General features: G+C 40.3%; 1 protein-coding gene across 3 annotated transcripts in view; it reads left to right on the top strand.

Annotated features, from left to right (window-relative positions):
• Positions 1 to 25,477, top strand: part of SLIT3 (slit guidance ligand 3) — a 511,770-nt gene that overhangs the window by 256,297 nt on the left and 229,996 nt on the right. For all 3 annotated transcript variants that reach the window (XM_035338343.1, XM_035338345.1, XM_035338344.1), the window contains exon 6: positions 8,554 to 8,625. In XM_035338343.1, coding sequence (XP_035194234.1) covers positions 8,554 to 8,625 — 72 coding nt within the window. The remainder of the gene's footprint in view (positions 1 to 8,553; positions 8,626 to 25,477) is intronic.

Below are 25,477 nucleotides of genomic sequence, written 5' to 3'. Positions count from 1 at the left end.
TTAACAGCAAGTGAATATTTAAAAAAAAAAAGGGGGGGGGGGGATCACTTAGAATCATTGCCTTCTGCTGATGTCAGTGCTTGCTGCTAACTCTCTGAGGTGCATGACATTCCTGCTAAATCATTTTAGTGTCTCCGTGTTGTAATCTCACTGGGATGGAGGGCGGTGTAATAGAAGTGCCTTGGTAGAATTTGGTACTGCGTGGGAACATCATCACAGTGGGTCACTGTGATCCAGCTGCCAATGTGCAGTGGTACTGGATAATTCCACATTAAAAAGAAAATTATCTTTCAAACAGAATCCCTCTTAAATTCATTGTCAGCCAACATTGCTGGTTTGCTGGCAGGCCAACCTTGCCACCTGTGATAAGCCTCAGGGTTCAAATTGCATAGAATGGAATGCCCAGTCTATCACCCAGTGACTCGCAGGTGTTTTTTCCTGTCTCTTCCCACACCCTGCTAGAGTACCTTGCTCCAGTCACTGTCTCTGGGTCTTACTGTCTCATCTATTAAAAGGAAGAATTAATTTTCTTGATAATGCTTAGTTACGCACTAAAGACCTACATTAAATGCCACTAAAAAAGAAGCGTTATTGTCATTTTTTTTTTGTCAGAAGCTTTATCGTACTTCTAGAGGAGTGCTTCTCTTCCTCAAGTGTTTCCTGAGTCTGCTGGCCATCATTTGCCGGTTCCTGCTCCTGAGCATATTGAAAGTTAAATGTTCGGTTTTTCTGCTTACATTCCAAAGGATAAAATAGGTGCTGCTTTCTAAAACAAAATTCTGATTTGTCTCAAGATGGGTGGCTTTAAAATAAAGGTCTCCTAAATACCATCTAATCAGTATTTAGTCAGTATTTTGGAAATGGCAGGAGGAAGGAGAAAATATTTGCCCTTAAGAGATCACTGAGACATAGATTATCGCTCATTTTAAATTATAAACATATTTGCTAACTTTATAAGGAATTATCTGGTAGATTTAATTTTCTGGGTTTGTTTTGGGTGCGCTGACTGCCAAATGTAGCACTGTGTCTAATTTAGTGAAACTGAGGGCTTTTGTTCATTTGAAGTGACTGGGCTTTTTTTAAACCTCTTGCAAAGAGTACACAAATGTGTGTTCTCTGCTCTCAGAAGCATTTAGAAAAAAAAATCACACTTTACTGAGAGACTCCTGTAATCTCATTAGGACAGAAGTCATGAACCTGTCCAAGTTCATGCAGGTTGGAGCTATTGATGAGTTTTTATTAACAGATGGCTTTTAATTTGGTCTTGGAGAAGGAGAAAGGTTTGCTAAAATAATTACCTACCACTGAGGTCTTTTTCTTCCTTGATTGCTTATCTAACACCCTTTCCCTGTCTTCAAGCTCAGCCTATATTCAGTGTCCCACTCTAAATGTCTGTGCAGGTCTATGTGACTTCGGTTAACGAGACTTTGTGAGGCTCTGAGTGCACATTGCAGTACCGAAGGGTAGAGTTAGATCTATCACCTCTCAGTAAAACCTGATCAACAAAGAAATCCTGGTGTTTGTCTTCTGTGAGCTTAGCAATAGTGCATGACTGTGTGAAAGCGATGAGTACTGGTTTAATTGGAGTCTATGAGCTAAATTCTCTCCCATAAAACAAACAAAACTAAGCCAGAAATTGTTCCTCAACAGTTTCCCAGAGCATGAATTGATATTTAGCTGTATTATGTAGCAAAAGCACAATCACCTGGAATTGCTCAGGGTGCAAAACATCTGTAGGACCCGCTCTTGTTTTGCAGAACTCAGATGCTGTCAACATCTACACTTTTTCTACAGTAGTAGCAGGAAGATATTTTTTTCCCTTTAGAAAATCAGCAGCAATGCCACGTTTCCAGCGAGTAATGCTGTACAATATTGCTGTACAATACTGCTGCTCTTAAGCTCTTGCCTTGTAGCCCATCGGCAACAAAGCTTATCCATTTTTCCTTTTAGACAGAGAGCTATAACTGCTACTTTATGATAGGTAAATACCATCTTTCACAGTGAACATCCTGAATGAGAGAAATTGTGGCTTCACAGAGTGTGTGAGGCACCTCCTGAGTGTGGAGGTGCTGTTGTGAGTGTCAGGCTTGCCACAGCTTGTTCCTATTGCTGTTGGAGGGAGGCATTTTGTCTATGCTTGTCCCACCTGGAAGATGATAAATATCTTGAATATGTCTTGCATATTTACAAGGCTCAAAAGAATTCAATTGTCCTCAGCAATGGAGTCAGTTATTTGTTAATCCAGCTATAGAACAGGAAAAACCCTAATATTGAACAGCTTTGCAAATACTAGCACAATAGCTCCAAGACAGGAATAGCAGTTAGCTGTTGGAAGTATTAGATAGTATCTTAACCGTTAAAAAGCAGCCACACAACTTTGGCAGAGCAGAAAAAAATCTTTTTCTCCTTTTCCCTGTAAGTGAAATACCGATTTAACGTGATACAGGCAGAGGCTTAATAAAAGTTGTGGTTGAACAGATGTGCTGAGTCTGCACTGATCTGATTTCCAAGTCTGCACCCTTGAGCTTGTGGTACTTATACCTCTAGGCACATCTGCCACACAAGGAGTTTGCACCCATTTCTCGTGTACCTGGTGATCACTCTTGTGACTGTCTTCTTAACACACACTTCTAAAGCACAGCAGCCTTGCAAGTGCGTGCTTATTACAAAGAAGACAAATCTGCATCCTTTTCCACTGTTTCCTGAGAATGAGTGACTGGAGCTTGTTGGAGGATGTGACCAGAGTAGCTGTAAGATTGCTCACATCTTTGAAGGGATGTTTTATCAATGGGCAAGAAGAAACTAGCAATTAGAAGGGCATCTGTACTACAGCCATTCTGCTGCTGGTTTTATGGTGCTGGTCATGCTGAGCTAGAGGCTGAGCAGGGCTTGGGGCATTGCCGTTTGTTGTGGATTGTAACAGAAAATTTGGGAGAAGACAAAGCTTCCCTGGGAACGGTGCACCTTTAGCCAAAAGAAAAAGTCTCTGCCCATATTAATGTTCTGTGCTGGCGTTGTTACAGCAACGTTGTTTCCCCTATGGATTTCCCCTTTGATTTTATGTGTTACCCTGTTCTGTCTTGCAGACTCTTGCATTAGTACACGTTGGTCCCTTAGCCCTCTTTTTTCACCCTCTGGAAGTTATCTTCCATCTGACTCTTGCTGTATGAAAAAGCTGACTTGCTTATCTGTTATTATGGGTTATTGAAGAGGTACCTATTCTCTTTAGATTATGATCTCTAATTTTTCCCTGTCTGTAGCTCTTTAACTCTGTAACTGGGTTATTTAATTCAGAAAAATGTATGATAGAGTTGGTGTATAACATGCTGTATGAATTAAAATTATTTCTAATGAGACAAATTGCAGTCACCTGTTTGTATTAACAACGTGTCCTTTTGCACAGCAATTCTACCTGCCCTTAGCCTGGTTGAAGGTAGGTTGAAGAGTAGTCCCTAACCTTAAATACAGCAAAAAATCTCAGGAGCATCTGTTTGATTTTATTTTGGTAAATGCATAAGACTGACACACTTTTAGCCCAGAAATGCTGTTTGGTGGAAGGATGTGAGCAAGTTACCAGTATGATTTAATTAATTCTCATTCTTCTCAGCTGCGTGTGCTGTAACTGGAGTGAACTAGTGTGCAAAGTATTGATTTTTTAGCAATGGTGGTAGCCATCACACTTTCTTAAAACCAGCACCCAGACCTTTCCATTGTTTGCTTAGCAAAATAAAACTAAACAACATAAACTTCCCAGTAGTACCATGTCAGGAAGCGATTGCGGGAAGCAACTGGTTACTTTGCAGTCTCTGTCAGGATACAGTTGAATCAAGTCTTATGTTTTTCTATCAGTCTTATGTTTTCCTATCAGCCACTGTAAAAGAGTTGCATGAGAGGTCTCTGTGGTTATTCCAAAGACACAGTAGAATTGTGGATAAGCGAGAAGGTACTTGAAGGAATCGTGTTAGTTAGACCAGATTTTCCCTTCTTTTAAGTGAACTTTGGTTCCACGTGTAATGGTTAATTCTGTGACTTTCCTGTTTTATTCTGCAATCAACATACAGTGATATGCTGGGAAAGATACACGGTAGGCTGTGAGCCATTTGCTCACAGGTTGTTTTGTTTGTTTGTTTGTTTTTACATCTTCTCATTCAACTCCTGTGACATTCAAGGGAAGTCCCATTCCGGAATGGATAATGGTGAACAATGATTTCTCCTTCAGCCTGTTTGAGCAGGAGAAATGATAAGAGTGGCGTTCAAGCACAAGAAGTATTTCCCAGACAGGCTGCTTTTCAAGCTGTCCTTCATTTAGAAAAAATGTGTTTAGAACTTCAGAATCTGTACACCAAAAAAGATGTGGAAAATAACTGGTAAATATAGAAATGGATATTTTTTTCCTCCTTGAAAAGGTAGACAGCCTAAGCAAAATGCTATCAATTTTGATTTCCATATGCTACACCTAATTTTCAGTACCACTGTAGCTTTGGAAGCTGTATTGAAGTAGTTGTTTTAATGTTTTAGATCAGTAGTCCCAGTGAAGACTCCGTGTTCCAATTAACTGATTTAACTTCTGTCACTGGCAAATTAGAAAGCAAAGGGGAGGGGGGCGTAATGTATTGCATGGTTGTGTTAAACAGTTGACTTAGGATGCAACAGCTAGCAGTAAAGCAGAAGCTCAAAAACATCTGTAGCAAAGACTACAGAGGCACTTGGAAAACGTTAGCAGTTTGGGTCTTTTTCCTTTCCAATCCTTTTACCAATAAGGCTCTTGCAAGTCACATCTGAAGATCAGCAAAACAACATTATACTTGCAGAGGGAGTTAAACTCTGTCCAAAGCGTTTTAGTGGAATTAAAATAAAAACTAAGAAATCCATCGACTTGCACCAACTCCTGCCTGAGTCTGGGTTAGACTGACATGTGGACTGCCGTGCAGCGAGGGCAGGAGAGCAACAGCTGCTGCAGCTGTCAGCTCCCCACCTCTGGGCTATGGACACTTGCAGTCAGATCTTGAAAGTCTCCGTGGCCCCATTTGCCCACCTGTGTGCTGCGAGCCCTGTTCCTTGGGGACCATCCCTGCACCCTGCTGGCTGTGCAAGCTGCTGGCTGCACCAGACCAGCATCGTCCCCTGCTGGGTTCTCACCCAGTGGCTTCCTCCGTGATCTGTTACCGCGGCCTTGGCCAGCGGTGTCCGTCGGACAGGACGGCTGTGGGAGGGAGCAGGGGCTGCTTCCCAAAAGAGCCCGGGCCTTAGCGAGGAGTGGCTGCTTCCAGAACCTCTTGGCCATCCACACCTCTTGATGGTTGTGTGGCAGGTTGAACTGGATGAAGCTTGCCTCTGGTTATTAAAATCCCCAGAAGAACAATTAAATTTGAACACATTTGTTTGGCTCAATGTTGTCTATACTTACCAGGAAGCAAATGCAGCTGTTTCTGTTGTGGCTGAAGGGAAGTACCAATGCCCAAGGAGAGATTTTTATGAATCAAGGGCAAGTTTTCTTTCCCAAACCACCTGATCATGAACACTTCTGGAGAGCTGTGCACACTCAGACAAGTCTTTAGCTGAGGACAGTAACCATACATCACTAGATAGCTCTATCTTTTTTCCCCTTGGTTACCTACAAATGCATCAGAAGGCGTTGGGCTTGCTGCTTCCTGTATAAGCAGGACCTTTACGAAGGACATGCTAACACAGCTTGTGCTTAGGTCGACTGCTTTGTTCAGTGCTCTCTCTGTTATTGTCTATTAAAACAAGGATTTGGGGAATTGAATGTTTCTCTAAAGCTGGATTTTTTCAACACATTTCCTCCTCAAGGATCCATCACGCATCAGGGCATGGAATTCATCTTCTGTTATGAAAACACGTGGCTTAAAACCTTTGTCTTAGAAATAGGAAATAACATTAACTATCATTTATTTTTCTTCAGATTCATTGTTTATTTTTTATAGAATATCACAATTCTTTATTGCCTGCCTGTTTAGTGTTTTGTTTTGTTTTGCTTTGGGGTTTGTGGCCTCACATTAGTTTATCTGTTTTTCTGCAGTTACTATTAATAACCGATGTTTATTTTACATACTGTCAGGGACAGCTTCCCGTTATGTCTGTTATGAGAAGCAGGGAATGAAAAGCTGGAGCTGTCTGATAAACTGTGTGGACAAGTTGCTCATTACAGCCCTCTACTCCCAGCAAATTTTGTGAAGAGCACGGGCTGAGCCTGGTGGAGTTTGCATGAAAAATGCTCAACAAGAGTTCGGCACGTGGTTAGGAAGCGAGGAACACTGCTAGAGATATTTATGAAATCTGTACACGATACTGGAGATTTAGAGAGGCAGTATTGTTAGCTAGAGAGTACCTAAATGGAAAATAAAATTAATGCAATTTATGAGACGATTGTCAGAGAAAATCAATCAATTTCCTACAATCTCCTGTTTTTGCCTTACTGCAGGGGAGATCGAAACATAAGGAGAAAGCAGAAAGCAGTGATATAAACTGGCCCTTTCAGACCATAATAATATTAGAAAAAATAGTTTATTTTTATTTGTAAAATTTATTTTTAAACCTGATTTGAAATAATGCACGATAAATACTGGACAAATGCAACTTGAGGTGTTGGTGGGTTTGATTTATTTTATTTCATCTTGCGCTTCTACTTTTTCAATCCCTTTCTCCTTGAGGTCGTGTGGCTTTTTTGCCATCAGTTCTTGCTAATTTTTTGCCCTCCTGAACAATTTTGTCACACTTTCACCATTGGCTCCAGTTCTGCTGTGCCTCACTGTCACACCTAAGTGACTCCTTGTCCCAAAATCTTCAGCATAAGATTTCCTTCTTAGGGGTCTGAAATGCACTTGTCTTCCTACTCCTCTGCCTTCGGGTTGCCTGATCATTTGTCTGGGTTGAAGGTCTGTCTTTAAAGAACTAATATTTTGTTGCTGGCAAAAGAAAGGGGAGGTGAAGGAAGGGTCAGGGTGTGGATCAGTGTTAAACAAATTGTGAAGGTCACAAAGAATTTTAATCTGGCTTGAAAAAGAGACTTGTATCCAGCAGCACATTTTTGTTTGTGATAGTCTGAATGAACAATTGTGGCTACTTTGAGAATTTGGTGTAGACTGCATGACTGGTATAAATTGAATTAGTCTCATGACAAGGACATAGTCCCCTTTTTTTCTATCTGCCTGATGGAAAACAGAAGAAAGCCCTGCGTGACACGTCTTGACCTGCAGTGTCAATGTGGGCTTTTGTGACAGGCTCTGATTTCTGGCCTTTCATTTGATCAAGCCAATTTGGTGGAGGCTAGAAAGGAGGCTTGCTGCAACACAAAATGTACTTACAGCAAAGAGTATCTGGTGGCCAGTACAGATGACTGCCTTTCAGTCTTAATAACCATTAGAAATCCAGGCTTTCTTTCTGAAATTGACAAAGTCTTGGATTTGTATGACAAAGTGACACAATCACACCAATTAATGTGCTCTGTAACACCCTGTACTGGGCTATCACCTTTCTCTCTCCTTTCCTCCAGCCTTCCCTATGCCCTCTGTTTCCTCCTTTTGCTTATTTCCTCCATTTATCTCTCCTCACCTTCTGCCATCCTTTCATCTTTCTACCCTTAGTGCTTCCCCCCACTTTTTACCCAGAACCAAAGTGAAATCTCTCCTTGTCTTCCATGCCAATGGTGCTCCAGCAGAGAAACCACTGGGAGCACTCCTTTTCCGTAGCGTGACGACCTCCCAGCTCTCTGCTTTTGTGCCTGGCTCCTTCCCGCTCCCAGTGCCTTCTCCCCTCCCCCTGTTGTCTCTGCTAGGGGTTGCACAACGGGAAAATTGCGGATTAAATATTTACAGGGCATCAAAGAAAGGGAAAAGCAACTGAATGCAGCTGAAGTAACAGAACGCCACAACCTGCGGGGCTTTTTGCTCCACCTGCACTCACCACGTGGATGTAATGGTTGAACCTGAAACGTTTTGTAGCATTTCAAGTACCACAATGACATTGTGAATTGCTGTTTTTTAAACAAGGTTGAAAATTCTGCTCTTCCCACTGACACAATGCAGGGTTTGTTCGTTTGTAATGCATTGTACCTAGATTTTTTTTCCATAAATTTACAAAACAATCTAGGTAGTAATTGTCATGGTTTTCTTGAATATTAATTTCAAATAAGAGGATATAATCTAAGAGTGTGTAACCTGGTGTTTTTACAGCTCATAAACTGTAGTGTGGTGAGAAACATTTGCACCATGGGGCTGCAATTTTGAGGCATAAGATTTATCTGCAGGTGTCACGGTGTGTCACGGCATTGTGCCTGTGTCATGCCCACATTTTAGTGATGTTTTCTGAAAGCTCTGGCATTTGTATCTCAGACTCTGGTGGTTTTGGTTGGACAGTCATTTCAGCTCATGCCACAGACCTCTAAGGAGACAACGAAAGTTTAATGTACGTGTGGTGTAACAAATTCAGAAACACCTACTTTTCTAAGAATGTTTTGTTTTTGTTCATCATGTACATTTGGGAAATGTGTTCTTTTTGTTAACATAATTCATTTTTTTCTCTTCCCTTATCCAGAGACCTCAGTGAAAACCAGATAAAAGGAATTCCTAGAAAGGCCTTTCGAGGAATCATAGATGTGAAGAACTTGTAAGTAACCACTTCATTAATATATGTGGTGAAGAAAATTATCCCTAGGTTACCTCTGGCAGTTACTGTTCAAGTACAACGTGGTCAACTCTGCAATACAAAAGGGAGCAGAGGACCCTGCTGTGAACAATGGGCTGTCATCAAGGGCCCCACGCACTACTTCGGTCCACACATACACTGTGCATCACACCTGGGGAAGTTTTGAGCAAATAAAAAAGTACACTTAAAGGCTTTACCTCTCCCTGCAGTGTTGCTTCAAAATCCAGTGAAATCAGGATCCAAACCTTGAAGCATAGCCTTTTGGGGGAGGAAATTGAGATATTTCACTTAGCTAAAATTTGACAGCCTTTTGAAAATTAATGTTTTTTAAAAGCAACTAAAGGAAGAAAAATTGGTTTTGCTGTTAGTGTTAATGAAGCTAGTCTGTCTTAGATTGGCCTTTGCCATTTTATAAAATCTAGTTATAAAAAATGTGTATAGAAAGACACTTGGTTCTGTATTTCCAGGGCTGTTTATTTTATGTAACAGAAATGCATTTGTGCACATCCATGCACAAACACACCGTTGCGTTTCACCAGTGAATACAATGTGGATTGCAAAAGGAGATAACAGCCAGCAAGCTGGCAGGAAAAAAAAAAAAAAAAAAAAAAAAAGTTTCCTGAGGAAGATGTCAGCCACACTCAGAGCCATTGGTATTAGCAGAGTTACCTCACCAATAGCTCAGGTGGAATCTCAAACATAAAATATAGTAAGGGTAGTGTAAATAGTGTGGATTGTTTTTACTTTACTTAGCATAAAAATCAGCTGAAGGGGATGTAAAAAGAAACATGTCTATGATCAGCTTTGCAACATACTTGTTTTCCTCTCTTCCCTTCTTATCCTCCCCTCCCCTCCCCTCTCTTCTCCTCTCTCCTTTTCCCGACGAACCTCATAAGTTCCCAGTCTAAACTTTTTCTCCAGGCAGCACGGCAACTGTTAAGGGTGGTCAGCATGAGTCAGAGCATCACAGCTGCATCCAAGGGCCAAGCACAATTCTTGCACTTTCTCTGTAAGTGCATTATTGCAAGTGTTGTCACATCACTGAATAGTGCAAGGGAAATGGTGCTGCAAGACAAAAGCTGCATCTTACCTTCCCTGGGCTGGGAAAAATAGGCACAGGAGCAATGCTGCGAGATGCTCCCTGCTTTCTCTGAGCCCTCTGCAAGGTTCCCTTGGACAGTTTGGCATAAGGAGAATGTGAAGATTTCTACATGTCAGGTAGCATTAACAGCTGTTTCTGCAGGCATTTGGCACGCTAAGCTTGTGATTCTTCAATGGTTTGTTACTTCCTTCCATTCAGCAGTGAGTTTAGCTTTTCAGGCATGGAGGCTTTTTTTCCTGAATGCCATACTGAGAAAGCACCTCTGAAGGAAGTACATTGCATTCATCTAAACACGGGCTTTTATGTTCCCCTTAAGTGGAAGTGTGTTAGAGGACCTGTGTGAACAGGTCTAGTTCTTAAGACAGGAAAAAAGAGTGAAAACTCCGGAGAATATAGCTTATTCAGGGGAGAAGCTTGTGGATTTTAGACAAAAGCACAATGCTTTTGTCATGTTCGAGTGAACTTTACTTACTCTGTGTAATCTAGAGGAACAATAGATGGTGTTTTGTTTCAGAAAATCTAACTTTCCCAGCCATAATTCACTGTTAGTTGTCTAACTTCATTTAAAATAGCCAAGTTTGCATTCAGAGTTGATTTACGCCTCTCTGGTGAGCTGTCAGAAAAATCACAGGTGTTCTTTGATTTATGTAGTCAGCCTCAGCACAGAAGGAATCGGGGTCTCACCTTTGCGTGAGCTGATATCAAGGGATGGCTGGCTGGAGTACTTACACAGACTCTATAAATGTCAGGATCTAAAGCTTTAATAAAAATTGTGACTGTCAAGTTAGGCAGTATCTATTATTTTGCTGTAAAAGGCACAGTATCAGAAGGGCATCCTTGCAGTCACTCTTTCCAGGAATACCGATGTTATCCCAGAGACAAAATAATTCTGGCTGGAAGCCACCTCTGGAGGTCATCTAGTTCAACCTCAAGCTCTGTAGGAGCACAGAGCCCAGTGCTCTAATTAACAGATCTGCTTATTTCAGCTACGAGTCCTGATTATTGTTTAGACACGTAGCAGGAGAAGCAGACTTTTCACTAAGATCTGTGGTCACTCCTTGCTAATGAACACATGTCCAGGGTGGTTTGTTATGATGACTGTTACTTCCAGTCAAAGACCAGTGGCCTACGAGTTGTTGGGAAAAAATGGAACAAAGTCTTGCTGTTGGAAGCACATTAAAATTTCTGCAGCGATAACTGAGGGTGTGATGCAAGTTGAATAAAGTTAATATTTAAAGCCTTAAGCAGAAAGCTTCAACATGCCAGTTCCCATTCTCAGTCTGGCTTTGGCAGCCAACATGCTCCCTTCAGAGTCACAGAAATGACCATGCCAATGAGCACGAGTGTTTGAGCTCCTAGAGAAAGAGAATGAGTCTCTGCTTTTCAGTGCCATTCAGCTGTTCGAACACCTGCACTGCTAATCTCCTGGTGGCTCTCTGTCTTATATGCACTAATGTGATAGCAGCAGGCTTGGCTGTTTCTATGGTTATCAATTTGCAGATTTATTGTACTGGTTCAGAGTTCTTTCAGCCTATAAAGCATGTTTTTGAGGGATCTTTGAGACTTAGACACAAGAAACAGATACATATTCCCCATACTCCTCAACCCTTTCTAATTTATCTTTAGAACTCACGTAGGAAAAGGCTGGCATTGAATTCTCTCTGTTTTCATGGCATAACATTTACAATGGCCTCAAATTCTTCCAGTTTAAAAAAAACACCAAAAAAAGTCTAAGTTTCATGGAAGGAAATAATACCTCTGTAGGTATTATAATAGGAACACACAACTGGTAGATCACATTAAGGACTCCCAATTAACCCTGTTTTTAACATCAGCTTGGAAAGGTTCCCTTCATGAAAAATTGTCGAACAGTTGATGCAGGAGACTAAAGCAGGGCACAAATTCCCTTTGGATACAGGCTCAGAAATACGCAGTGCAAGGGCTTAGGAAGAATTAGAGCAGGTGCTATGGGCAAACTCAGTGAGAACAACCCTACCTCGGCATGGCCGTAGCAGCAAGTACCACAAAAGGAGTACGGTGGTGTAAACCGACTGACTACGTGCTGCTGTATCGCTGAGGAAGGACAGCAAGATGTTGGGGATCACTGTCTAGCGCCAGGACTGCAGAACTGGCCAATACAATTTTGGCCATTTAGAAAAATTAAACATTAAGATGATAGGAAAAGAAAAAAGTAATAGTTAGGGAAATCAGTGTTTTGGGATATTTTTCACCACACCTTTCTTTTTGAATGGTGAAAGCTTTTCATCTGTTATTCTCTTAGCAGAGCAGGGAGCTCAGGAAAATGGTCTCACATTAGGGCTATGCTAAAGAAGAGCTTTTAAATGTCATGGAAGCCAATGCTTTGCACAAGACAGAGACAAAGCTGAGGCTGGCGAAATGAGGATTTAAAACTCCCAAGGGGGAGACGTTTAGTTGTGTGAATTATTTTCATATGAAGTGTTTTCTGCCATATGACTGTGAAATGCAGAGGAAGAATCTACTCAGAGAAAGAAAAATCTAGTGAGTTTATTTCTAATTAAAATGTAGAAACAATTATATGGCTTTTAGAAAGTCTCAGGAAATGTCCATTATGAATAGTGCATTTATATAGGAATCTGGCATGAATTGACACTTAGCAAGTATTGTAGAATAGATGCTGAAATGCTGCTCACTGGTCGGATAAAGGGTTGAACAAGCAAGGGCAAGCGAGAGCCAGCTTGCAGTGCACACCTGTACTCAATTTCTCTTACAGAACAGGAAATGTTTTTTGCAGGAATCTAGCCCCAAGTAAAAACACTTATTTCAAGAATTAAATAATATAGATTTGGGTCTTGTTGAGCTTTGGGCTAACTCAGCACTGTCAGCAGTGGTCTTCCATCATAAAAATGTATGGAGTTGCTGCTTGGATTTCTGCACATTTCCCCTGCTTGTTTCACATCTTGGCATCCAGCTGAGTTTTTCTCTGCTGAGGCGTTCCTGCCATTTGTGTTGAATTCGGCCTGCCCAGTCCACTTTGCTGAGGGCAGGCCAATTCCCAGAATAGGGATATGCAGAAGTTGAGTCAAACAAAGATCCTGTACTAGCAGAAGCCATTCTGTGAAGATGCTGCCTGTGCGTACTGGCGGTGAGCCCCCAGGTTTTCCTCTCACTGTGCTCTCTTCAGCGCTGTGAAGCTGAGCGTAAGCAGTCAAGCTGCATGGGGATCGCAATGCATTGCAGAAACATGGTTCTTGGAGCCAAGATGATGTCGGGGCTTGTGGTATTGTAGGGATCACTCCTCCATAAGAAATGCACAGGACAGATTTAAAAGATATGGGCACCTTGCTGCCCTGTATCCTTTTGCTGTCTCCTGGCAGAATTTTGTCCTTTCTTTTGCAGCACTGCAGTAAGGATAATCAATAGGTTTAGCAGCAAGCAGAGAACTGTCTGAATTAAGATGGCAACACTCTGGCTGTGTTTCCCTAAGCCTTTGCTCCTTTGCCACTCATTCTGATCTTGCACCTTTCAGACTGAAGGAAAAGCTACTTCTGTAAACATTGCAAGTGCAGGTGAACTTCTCGGACAGGCAGAGTGCCCTGACGTGCTGTCAGCACCTCTGTCTGTGCAGCCTCCAAGACCCACACCATGGAGCAAATGCTGATGGCGGGGTCAGGTGGTAGGAGCTGGCCCGTATCCGTACCGGCACAGGGCTCACCCTGTGTTGCGCAAGGTCCTCTCCTTCACATTAGTGTCTCCCTGCCATGGAAACAGCAACTGAGTGAAAGGAAAACTCACGTAGGTGTGTGGTGTGGTTGCGGGGAGAGCAACGGGGCAAACGGGGAGTCAGGCTGATGGTGAATGCCACACTGAGCTAGAGCCACCTTCAGCTGCACAGTTAGTGATGGGTATGCGCTGGGGTTTGTTGGTGTCATTTCTTGTTCTTGAGTCACTAGAACGCAGTGCTGTGTATATCCGCCTTCTGTCTTTTTCCTTTTATAGGCTTTTACTAAAAGATAGAATTCTGTAGCGTTAGGATGCAGAAAAGCACAAGCTGACAGGTTGATCTGCCATGATAATACGGGCCCACTGCAAGTGTCCAAATATTTTGCAGCCATACACAGGATAATAGCTCATATTACTGCACCCATATGCCACTTTCCATATATCCTCGGGCCACTTCAGAAATTGTGGGTAACGTTCTGCTCTATAGCCCTAAAGGTTCCCTTGGAGGAAGAAATTCAACGTTTAGTGTGTTTAAAATATGCAGATATATGTCAGTACATATGTAACATTTACCACTTCTGTAAGTCAGTACACGTTTATCTTCTGAGTAGTTACATTATCTGTCCAACATAAAAAAATTAGAGCTATATAAGTAGTACAAAATATATTTGTGACTATTGGTTTCAGTTTCTTATTTGCTAAATGGCTTTTCTTGGAAGATACCCTCACTTTTTCTGCATGCACGTACTATTAGCATTGATCCACATGAGTTTTATAGAAATTAAACATCTAGATTGCACATTCAGGTTTTGGAAAAAGCTGATTTTGCCCTTTAAATTGAAAGGTATTTGGCATTCACCTACACAAAACAAAAACGTGCCTATGTCATTTTTTTATCCATTGCAACTCATCGCTGCAGAGCATATTTTTAATATTCAACATTCAGCTGTAGAATAGGAATAATAAAATATACCTGTCAAATTAATTAAAATGATGAATAAGCCCAAGGAAATGATGATGTTTGATATGTGTGCAGCCATTTCACTAGCAGAAAGAAAATGATTGTGAGTTATTTACTGTATGTAAATATTTAGTATATCTCAATGAAAGGTTGTACTAGAAACTTGTAATAGAAACTACTTAGACTGGGTTCTCGAAGGAAACTATTAATCCTGAGCCCTCTGAAATTCCTGGCTTAGATTTCTTGACATTTGTGTGCAGTCTTCAGTTTTACTGTTGCTTTTGCAATAAGAAAAAAAAAAAAAAAAAGTTGGACGACAAAAAGTTGATGAGATTTTCCACTCATTTGGTGTAAAATCTGGAATAAATCTACTGAAGTCCATGCTTGGCCTTAAGGAAAAGCAATGAATGGCTGGGGGAAAATCAGTTACTGCATGGTGGCTTCTGCATTTGCTTATGTATCTTTCAGTAGCCTGAACAATAGGTGTCAGTACATGATGATGTGCATAAAAGGCACAGTATATTTTTAATATCAATAAATTCAACTTTTAAAAGCATAAATTTGTATTATGGAACAGATTTCACATTGCTTTGATCTCAGCTAGTGTTTTAAAGTGTTTTCAGAGCTGGCAAAAGAGTTCAGAGGTAATGAAACCAAGTCAGATATTTGGAAATACTTGATAGAGACAAACATCTTGCAGTCTTTGGTGGGTGAAACGATGAAGAAAAAATATGTTAATAATTAAAAATTTGTTAATAATTTTCCCCCTCGCTGTTTGTAAATTCACACTGTGCTCCTTCACAGTGTACTCCTTTCTACCTCCTGTAATTAGTATTTACTGTGATAGTGACTGTAAAGAATTCAAGAGATATCCCTGTGGCCTTCGCGTATGCTTTCCAGGAAATCCTCTTGTAATGCAGTATTATTATAACTTTAACATGTTACCAGCTTTCTGCTTTCTATGGAGAAACATCATCTGCGGTGTAAGTTAATTTTATAAATATATTAGTTTGAACTTTTGCCATCTGTTCTACCTCTTATAAACACAAAATGCATGTATTCCACAATTACCTCATTAAAAAGAAATGATTGACTGAAATGCAGATGCATGTTCCTGACACAATGCAGAATGCATCTAAGGTGAGATATACAAAACCAAGCACCAAGTCTGAGTTGTAAGTGGACAGTTTGCTATAGTGGTGTTTATTTCCTTATGTCTTCACTTGGTCTCATGCAGAGGGCCAGCACGCCAAGCACGCAGAACTTCGTTGCCTTATTGGCCTCTAAGAGTCATGCCCCGCTGTTGCAGGGACTGAGTATGACTGCATATCATAATTTTGCTTGGGCAACTGCTGTTAGCTATACAGCCTGAGGACAGTTTGGCACAGATGATGCTTTCTTTCCTCTTTTCTAGTTTATTCAGTTCTGAATCATTAACCTTTAAAATCTACCTTTCTAAATAACCTCTCTTCTCCTGTCTTTTAGTAAAACTTGGAGGCAAAATGCAAGAAAATCTGAAGTCTGTGCAGCCTGACTTCTGGCAGGCAGAGAGATGTAGGGAGGAATTGCATTTTTGCATCAGTCCCCAGCTGAAGGTGCCTTACTGCTTGCCCTTGTCCCTTTCACAGCAGGAGCATCATAGCTGCCTCGGAATAGTGCCTCCTGAACAGCCATGCTCTCTACCAGCTTATCACAATGGTCAAGCAATGTTATGTTTTCCAAGTGTCATTACAATCCTGACACTCTGCACGTATCTCTTTTTGCATCGTAAGGAGTCATCGTTATTCAAATTTCCTGTTGGGAGTAAAGTTTAGAGGGATTTTTGTACTGCCTGCTGGTGCTAAAAGCTGCCAGTTCAGCAGTAATCTTGCTAGCTAGTGAGCTAATTTCAAACTTCATAGAACATTTTTATGAATGCTCTGCAGCAGTGTTGTGTCAGCTCTTCACCTGGCAAGCTGCAGGGATTGGTCCCAACCTGCAGGATCGTCCTGTGTTTTACAAGAGGGCTGCCAAAGAGAACACTGCTGGCTTTTTGTGTTCCCAAACAACCCGGGAGAGTCCCAAGTGCATAAGGGCAAAATAGCAGAACTGTACACAGACTAATAAGCTGCCAGTTCTGCAACACGTGATAAAGACTGGGAAACTCCAGAACTATTTCATGAAGTATTTAAATGTTTGCTGTATTTGCTAGTATGATTAGGCCATGCTCACATTTTTTTAGAACACATCTTGGTTTATGTACTCCCCTTTCCCATGTCCCTAGCTAATAAATAAAACACCAGGTGGACCAGCCAGCACAGAATGATCTTAAATCTGTTGAATGTGCTAAACTACCATTTGTACCTCACTTGAGATTGATTTCACAGATATGAAAACACACCACTGATGTGTTTTAAATGAAAACACCTGCATTAAGTGGAGTGGCTGTCTGCTCTGTTCTCCTGTCCCATTGCATTTCAGGGCATATTTGTTTTGTGGATGCCCGTGGTTGTGGGCTCAGCCAGCCACGAGGGACCTGTCACCAACAACTCATTAAAAGCCAAACCATCACTCCCAAGAAACACATTTCCTCACTGTAAAGGTTGCTTTCCCCTGAGTAAAATGTCAGATAAATAAAAGCTGAAATACCTCTTAAGTGTGCTCTACCAATAAAATAGAAGTACATAATCCAACAGTACGTACTAGTCTAGAAAATGTGTGTTGGTAGCATGTAGTATGGTGACATTTAATATTTTTCAAATTTTTAATATTCTGACGAGAATCAGAGCTGAATACCTCCACGATAACGCCATACATAATTTTGATTTACTCAACTTTTGTATTCATATGTCCAGTGTAATTTTCAGAATCAATTTTCAGACAAACCATAGATTTTAAAATATTTCCTGCAGACTTAAGACAAGGATAAATACCAATATTGTTTTATATTCTTATTTTCAGGAAATGCATTTGAAACATCATTTAAAGGCTGCACTTTCCTTGTTTGCATGGTAAAAACCTAACACTGCTGACAAGAAAGAGAAATGCCTAAGCTGCCCCTTCCATCTCCTTCATATTCCGTTCTGATCTTTCCTATGCTTTTCATTTTGCATAATTTATTGCCTTCTCCTGCCTAAGAGGGCTTCTTCTGCAGATTAGTAACGCAGCTCTCTAAGGTGATCGTCAGTGGGGGCTTCAGAGCAAGCCAGAGACCCGCCAGGAAACCAGCGCCTCTGCCCAGCGATGGGAGCAGATTGCACAGGAGGCTGGAAAGGTTTAGGAGTTGTGTCTGAGAAGCCCAGGCTTGACGGTGACTTTTAAAATTTGTAGTGAGTTTTCTGTTTGATTAAGGGGAAAACAGTTAAATATACATATTTCAGAAATGTAGAGATAGAAGTTGTATGCAATTATTTTGCTTAAATGTCACATTTGCGTGAATTTTTAAATGAGGCCACAAGCTCCATGTCCCCAGCTTGGCGAGGGAAGACCTCACCGCTGGGTTTGAGTGACCCTTATCTGGTCTTTGAGATCAACTATGAAAAGTTACGGTGATCGCTGATATTTCCAGGGATTACTTACCTGCTTACATATTTTGCTGAGCTCTGTTCAGTGCTTTCTGGGCTCATAAGTCGTTATTCTGATGAAGCATAGATAAATTTTGATGCAGCACCCATGCTGCAGCAATGCTTTTGTATGGAGAATAATGAATAGCAGATTTGGCCCTTTTCTGGTTTAATAGTCTTACAAAAGTCTCTTTGACAGAAATGTGTTCCAGAAAATACCATGATTTAAAAACAGGCTATGTGGTATTCTTACTGTCCTTTTGATATAAAACTTGATTAAAATGGGATGTGACATCAGCTGAAAAAAAGTATGAAAATCAAATTTTCTTTATTTTGTACTTTTTTAGGCGAACCTATGCCTACAGTTTATCTTTGGATAATTTATGCTGTCTTTGTGCCATACCTTAATTTTGAATACATTTGTTGAAAATTTCCTGTAGCATTCATCTAGGATTGTCAAAGGAGCTTTTATTCTGAAAAAAAAATAGTACTGGTTTTAATTATAATTCTAAATAGCTTCATAACCACTGTGAACTCTGAATTTACATCATTTTTATGATAGCCACACCATTCCAGGTTTATTGATTTTGTCATTTGCTTCATTACATTTAATGCAAACCTTTTGTATGGAATTATTCTGGTGCTGAGCTGGGCACGGAGGGGTCAGCGTGTGTAGTCTCTAGCCAAAGCAGCATAGCAATATCATTTCAGGGCAGACTCCACAAATAAATGCGGGTTGTAAATACCAGCAGAATAAAGTTTGCCTTCTCCCCTCGACCTTTCCAGTTGGACAAAGTTAAACCAGGACGTGAGGCATCTTTCCCCTCCACACACCCCGCTGGGTTTCAGCAGGACTCTGCAGCAGCTCAGGGCATGTCCCCAGTGCTGAGGGTCCGGAGGGGGCTTGTGGCAGGGTGCAGGCACCGCGCAGCCCCTACAGTGCCACCGTCTGCTGGGGCTTGTCTGGCATGAGCAGCCCAGTGCAAAATGGGGAATTTGCTTCCAGCAATGAGGCCTACAGGGAGGGCTGACCTGCTGCCTCCAAGAAGTTTTGAAGAGCCAGCGTGCTTTTTGGGTTTCAAGGCTGAGATACTGCAGGTTTCTGCCATCTCAAGCCGTTTTACCATTTCATTGGGATTAAGTTTTGATTTTTTCATCTTGTAAATGGGCAGCAGAGTTTTTGGATTTGTTGTTGGATTTTATTCACCTTTTAGGGTGAATAAAACTCCTTAAATTCTTAATGCTGCATCACTTTTCTGGATAACACAATTGTTAGTTTTAAAATTCATTTCTTAAAAAATAATAATAATAATAATAATAATAATAAAAATTAATAAAACAGTCCAAAACAGGTAGGTAGATGAATCAGTAGGAGTTTTTTTCCATGAGGCGATGACGTAGGTGCAAAAGTTAATTTCAGTAATTGATTGGGGAACTAGATTTCTTGCCCTGTTCTTCCTTGACCACAGAATAAGATGGATGTTCCCCCCTTCCTGACCCCACCTTAGAAAGGCTGCTCCTTGCCTATTGTCTGCGCTCAGTTCAGCTGCAGCTTTCTGTGTGAGAGCAGAACTGGACATTCAAAACAACCGCAGAGCCCGTCTAGTTTCTTGCCACATTCAAAGCCCAGAAGGGAATGATTATGTTTCTCATTCAGTGATTCCGTCTGTTGTATGGCTTCACTGTAGTGCAGTGGGGTGGATCCATGAGATAAAGTGACCACAGGAAAACAAAGCTACTTGCTATGCAGTTCAATCTGAAATTGTTATGTCTTGAAAACGTTTTGGATGGGAAAAAAAAATGTAATGGCATAATTGTATTTTACAGTCTTTTAATCATAAATGGGTTTTATATGAACATATGTTCACCATGTTTATACAGCAAGTGGTATTATACAGTACTTTTATGTAACTAACGTGCTGCATCACTCAAAAATTTCCTCTAAAGAAGTTGAGATTATGTAAATCACACAAGGATATTAAGAAGATCCAGTGAAGGATTCTTCTTTTCTGTTATTTAAAAAAATAATGTTTGCGTTTGGGATCTGCAGTGTTTACTTCCAATGTAAGAGGAGGATCTAACTCTAAGTAAAGCACCGAGGGAATCCTCAGGCACTCACATATTTGTTATAAGATTAATAAAAATAATGTAGTGGTGATGATCTAGGTGTAAATCTGATAGTAGCATTAACGAAATACTTCTGAGGTTGGCAATGATAAAAATCCTTTTGTTTAAGACCAGATGACATAAGGTGAAAGCAAGATAGTGGCATTGGAAAGGGCTGCTAGATGATGGTCTCATTTGTACAGCTGATTTCTGCCACAGAATATCATTTTCCTCCACTTTTTTTTCCTACCAGAAGCCTGTGGGATCTAATTTTGCTTTTGTTTACCCTTTGGTAGTCCCATAAATGTCAAAGAAACAAATGAGAGAATTCTATCTTTGTGTGGAAGTAAACTCTGCGCCAGTCCTTTGTATTTTTTTTAAAGCTCATTTTTGAGGTATTTTTTCCAAATCATTGAACAAAGGTACAGTAACACTGTGATAATACTTGTGCACAACTTGTCCCAGGTGCTATTTTCACACTTAGAATTCTTCTTCCTTTCTCTTGTTTTACTGGAAAAGGTGAGTTCTTAATCCTTCTTTTGAAGGAACGTGACTTTCACTAGTGGTCAAGATTATTTCACTGTATAATTTTGGCTCAATATCCTGTGAGTCAAAAGTTGCTTATAAGACAGTTGTGATACGATGATACTAGAATACGAAATTATTACTTTCCCCTAAAAAAGAAGCCATACATTAATTCTCATTTAAACAGCTAACCTGATGTGCCTGAATAGAGCTGTGATGTGGTTCCCAAGACTTGTTAACGCAAATGGTTTGCAGAGATTCCCGTGAGCAGTTCTTGCTGCATTTCCAGGTGTATGACACATCCAATCTACTGCTCAGCACAGCAACACATTGCTTTTTGGTAATGTTAAAAACTGCTTGTCCTGACGTGGGGAAGGGACCCTTCTGCTTTTGAACATCTGTATTTGAACAAAGTTGAATTCTTTTTTCTGCTTCCTTTTGTGACTTCTTAGTAGCCCCATACACAAGTTTTACCCTGAAACCTGCTTTACTTTATATTTAATTCATATGGTTAAGCTCAGCTCTTATGCAACAGCACCTATGGGTTACGTCCAGCTTTTAAAACTGGACTTGCAAGGAAGATGACTGCAGCAAGGAGGATGAGTTGGTTGCCTGGACTGGTCCCTGAAAAACAGGGCTAGCTAGTCCAAACTGTTTTGCTGGGGGTTTGCTGGTGGTGGGGTTTTGGCTTGGGTTGTTTGTTTGTTTTCTGTTTGCTTTTTAGCTCTTTGCTCTGAACTCTTGGCTTTTCAAAGATGTGGCTCTCATGCTTCTCGTGGAGCAGCTGCAAAGCATAATTAAGGGTTAATGCTCAGGCACAGGGAGGTGGGGGGTGAGCAGTGAGCTCTTGTCAATGAGGTAGGCAAGCTGCACTCAGCAGAATGACTGAGAAGGATGGGAGAAATGTGCTGTGATGCCAAGGTTGCGCAGGTATCCTCTTTGCCTACTTACAAAAGATTTGTTGCTTTGATTGCAAAGGAGAAAACTTGGGCTTTTCTCTGCCCATTTTATTTAAGTGCTTTCACATTTCAATATGAGTTAGATGCTTGAGATTTTGTTCAAAGGGTCAGCTAAGGTAACTGGTATGCTCTTTTCATCCAAAATTGCTGCCTAATCTTTCTTGGGAGTAAAAGTTTTCTTGCACAAGACTTCCTTTTTGTTATGGCAATCCTGGCAGAGGAAGCAGCTGTCTATGCTATGAATAGATTTATGGATTAATGTCAGGAAAAAAAAAATAATAATGAAAAACCACCACTTAGCAAGAAAGTTTCAAAGCCATATGGATTAAGTTGAGTTTTAAGAGTCTCTGTTAATTGCTTCAGTTTTGTTAGGATTGTAGAATCATTATTCAGAGGCTAATAAGTAAATGTGAATGAACAGTTTAGACATAGAGCCATTTATTTTTAAGAAATCACGGTGTCTGAAATGACCTGGAGGTTGGTGTTGTTATTTTTCAAATGACATATTTTTCTTCAGAAAATAAAAACTAAGATATCTGCAGACAAAAATATTGAAGTCTGTGTCTTCTATATGTTCTATATATTCTATATAAAAACCTGCATCTGCAATATTTCCTGTTGAAGTAAGGTATAAGTAAGCTATAAAAAGTAGCTGACCATATTTCTAATAATAAACCATCTCTCTCTTTCTCTCTTTTTTTCCCCCTTAAATTAGGAATATAGTTAGTTATTTCATGATGCTGTTTTTACCAGTTTTGAATGGAATGGAATAATTCTTTCACATTTGTGCTCATTAAAAATCCTGATTTTATATTTAAATGCTGACTTTTAAGTTACCTTACTAGAGCCTCCTGCAAGACAGAATAAAACCCTTTGGAGGCAACCTATCGTCCTGTTTTGGCAGTGCATGCTGTCTTGGAGATTGTGATTATCCCTTGGTACTGGGATTTCAAAACCACAAAGTTTCAGATCCAGGGTCAAGTTATTCCAGCAGTTAATCTCATCTAGCTAATAATGATCCAGAAGGAAAGATAAAAGAAAGACTTCGTTACCCAGCTATTTTTAAGTTCCATTCAAGAACCAAGCTTACATGTTGATATTGAGTACCAATAGGGTTTTTGATGATATTTTTACTTCCAAGTACTGCAATTCAGTAAAGCTTTACTGCTGTTATACGTTTTACCTATATGTTTATAAATTTGCTGTGTGACAGTAGTCACATTATCACTAATTATCCATTGCAGTAAGTGACATTCAGCATGTCTGATATAAACTCACCCTATTCCATCCTTTGTGTTAGTACTTTACATGTCCTGAGGCCAGAGGGGCATATTTTAATTTAGAAATGATGTAGGTAAGTGGAACTGGAAGCAGTGCATTCAGTTCCTGAAATTTTATAAAACCTTATTGTGCTGCTGACAGCTGTGCATCTGCAGGGCGGATGAATAAATGTATTAAAGAGTGAGGCACTCCAACACTACAGCGATCGTATAAATGCCAAAAATAGATGAATACCATTTGCTTTTGTGAATTAAATAAAATAGTCCTCCAGTTTCATGTAGGAGGAAAGAAACACTCCGTGGTGAATATGTGAAGACTTGTCACATATGCTCTGTGCCCTGTTCCTGCAGGATATATGGTAGTTCCACGCTGATTTGGTAAAACATTGTTCAGAAAGTTAAAGATCTGCTTACAAAAACTGCACGTAGTGATCCAAACATATTGGATGCTTATGGTTTGTATGGATGTTCAAATAGGATCATTTGTTCCAAAATGCTTGTAAACATAAATCTGCAGGATGGATTGCTGTCCTTACCCTGGGTGATACACATTTCACAGATGACATAAATTTGGCTGGCTTGAAAACAATAAAACAAAATGGCTTTATTTTTGGCAACTGTGATACAGTTTGCTGTGTATTTTCATAGCACTTTTCAAAGTATTTCAAACTTGATGTGATTGCTAGGTCCTGAGATGAGCAAGAGCAACACTATTTTTGGTTTCCATTTAATATATCAGGTCCTTTATTTGTTTTCCATTCCTAACATCTTCTCTGGGTTTCCTTTCGATTGACTTTTCTTTAAAATTCTTTTTTTTTTTTATTATTTCTAGAAATTAGTTATTTTTTCCTAACTCTTCTTGTTCTGTACATGCCCTGCTAACTCAGGCTATTGTAATGTGCAGGCAAAGGCATTGTGGTGACTGTGTAGGTGAGTTTCACAAGTGCTCCAAATTTGGTGTAGATTTGGGCAGAGGGGTGGGTGGCAGAGGAGGACACAAGCCACAGGGGAATAGGTTGTGTGACACCTTCTTAAAAAGTGTCATGGGATGATTAACTTGAGCCTGGAAAACTACCGGAGGAAGGTGGATGGTTCTTCAAATGCACATGTAACTGCCCAATGAACATTTCATTTCTGTGGGTGAGCTTGGTCAGTGCTGATAAGGAGGAGCCACCCTTACGTTGGCCTGGTCAGGACTCATGTAGACAGAAATGAGGTTTCCTCCCCCACAGACCTGACCATGTAGGGGACAGGGCAAGACAACACAATGCTCACATCTGAATCAAAAAGTTCTGCATCTGGAGAAGAAAGTTCAGTAGTTAAAGCTGAGTGAATTAGAATTTCTCACCTAAATTTGCCCATGTTTATCCAGTATTGATTACAAGTCAGACACAGGTCTGACTTGCAAAATGAGGTTCAGTGCTAAGAAATTACAATTAGGAAGACACTTAAAAACCAAGGATAAGGAAGTTGCATGTTCAGCAAAGCAAATGCCAGAGAAAAAATCTCTAATATTTTTATAGTATCTATTGCTGGCAGTGCTTTATACCTTAAGACTTAAGAGTAGAGTTAAATGATGTACTTGGATCTTCTTCCTCTTTTTCAGCAGGCTTGAGATGTCCCAGAGTAAGCTGTAAGCAGAGTAAGGAGTCAGAATTTGGAGCTCCATGTGGACCTCAGCCATTTAGGAGCACTTGCAAGTAGCAACCCAAATCTCTGAGTTTGCTAATGCCCAGACAGGTAGGCAGCGAACAAGAGAAAGCTGTAGCTAAGCCAGGTGGCTGCTTGTCTTAATGTAATTGAAAACTTATTTTTCATTGGTTATTTTTAGTGGCCTACAACATTGGTTATTTTTAGTGGCCTTTATTCATTAGAATAAAGTTAATGTCTCAAAAGCAGACTTGCTGCTATCTGGTCAATATAAAAGGGAAGACTGTTTGGTGGAGGCATAAAAAAAGGGGTATAAAACACCCTGGAAGCAGACCACCCCGCATGCTCTTCATCATCTGAAGTGCCACTTACTTATCCTAAAATCAAAGCCCACACCTGTATTAAAGGTAAAATGGCCTGCCCTTTGTAGCTCTGTAGGAAACTTCTGAGCCTATGCTAAGTAATATCAGCACTGGAAGCTTCTACCAGAGTGTTTTAAAACTAATGCAGCATCTTGAAATACATAGTGTTAATTGACCATGTTCCAGGGAGTATGAGCTTAGTTATTATTCTGGCACTTCTTAAATGTTGAAGAACTGAGTACAACCATGACTAAATTAATAAATAGATAACAAGGCACCCAAAACTTGAAATAAGGCACTGAGACACTCAAAGCTCTTCATCCCCCTCTAGTATTAAATGGCCATTTTTGTTTTAAAGCATCTCTTACCAAAATGTTTTGTAACAACAGTCTAGAGGTTATATTACAAAAGATCTGATTAAAGATTTGTTGGTGTGTTATTCTAAGATAATACAGTTCATGAACGCAAGATGTTCATTGTTTGGGTATTCATCCAGCTGTTAATATTCATTTCCAAATTTAAATTAAGCCATCAAAACACAAGAATCTTTACTGTTTTGCCCAAATTTAGCAGCCATGTAACAAGGTCAATACATTGCTGTGACTTCATTCACATCTCTTCGTT

The sequence above is a fragment of the Oxyura jamaicensis genome, chromosome 13 (genome assembly GCF_011077185.1).
Source record: "Oxyura jamaicensis isolate SHBP4307 breed ruddy duck chromosome 13, BPBGC_Ojam_1.0, whole genome shotgun sequence".
Lineage (NCBI taxonomy): Eukaryota > Metazoa > Chordata > Aves > Anseriformes > Anatidae > Oxyura > Oxyura jamaicensis.
The sequence above is the reverse complement of the archived record's forward strand: the minus strand, read 5'-3'. Positions and strand labels throughout refer to the sequence as shown.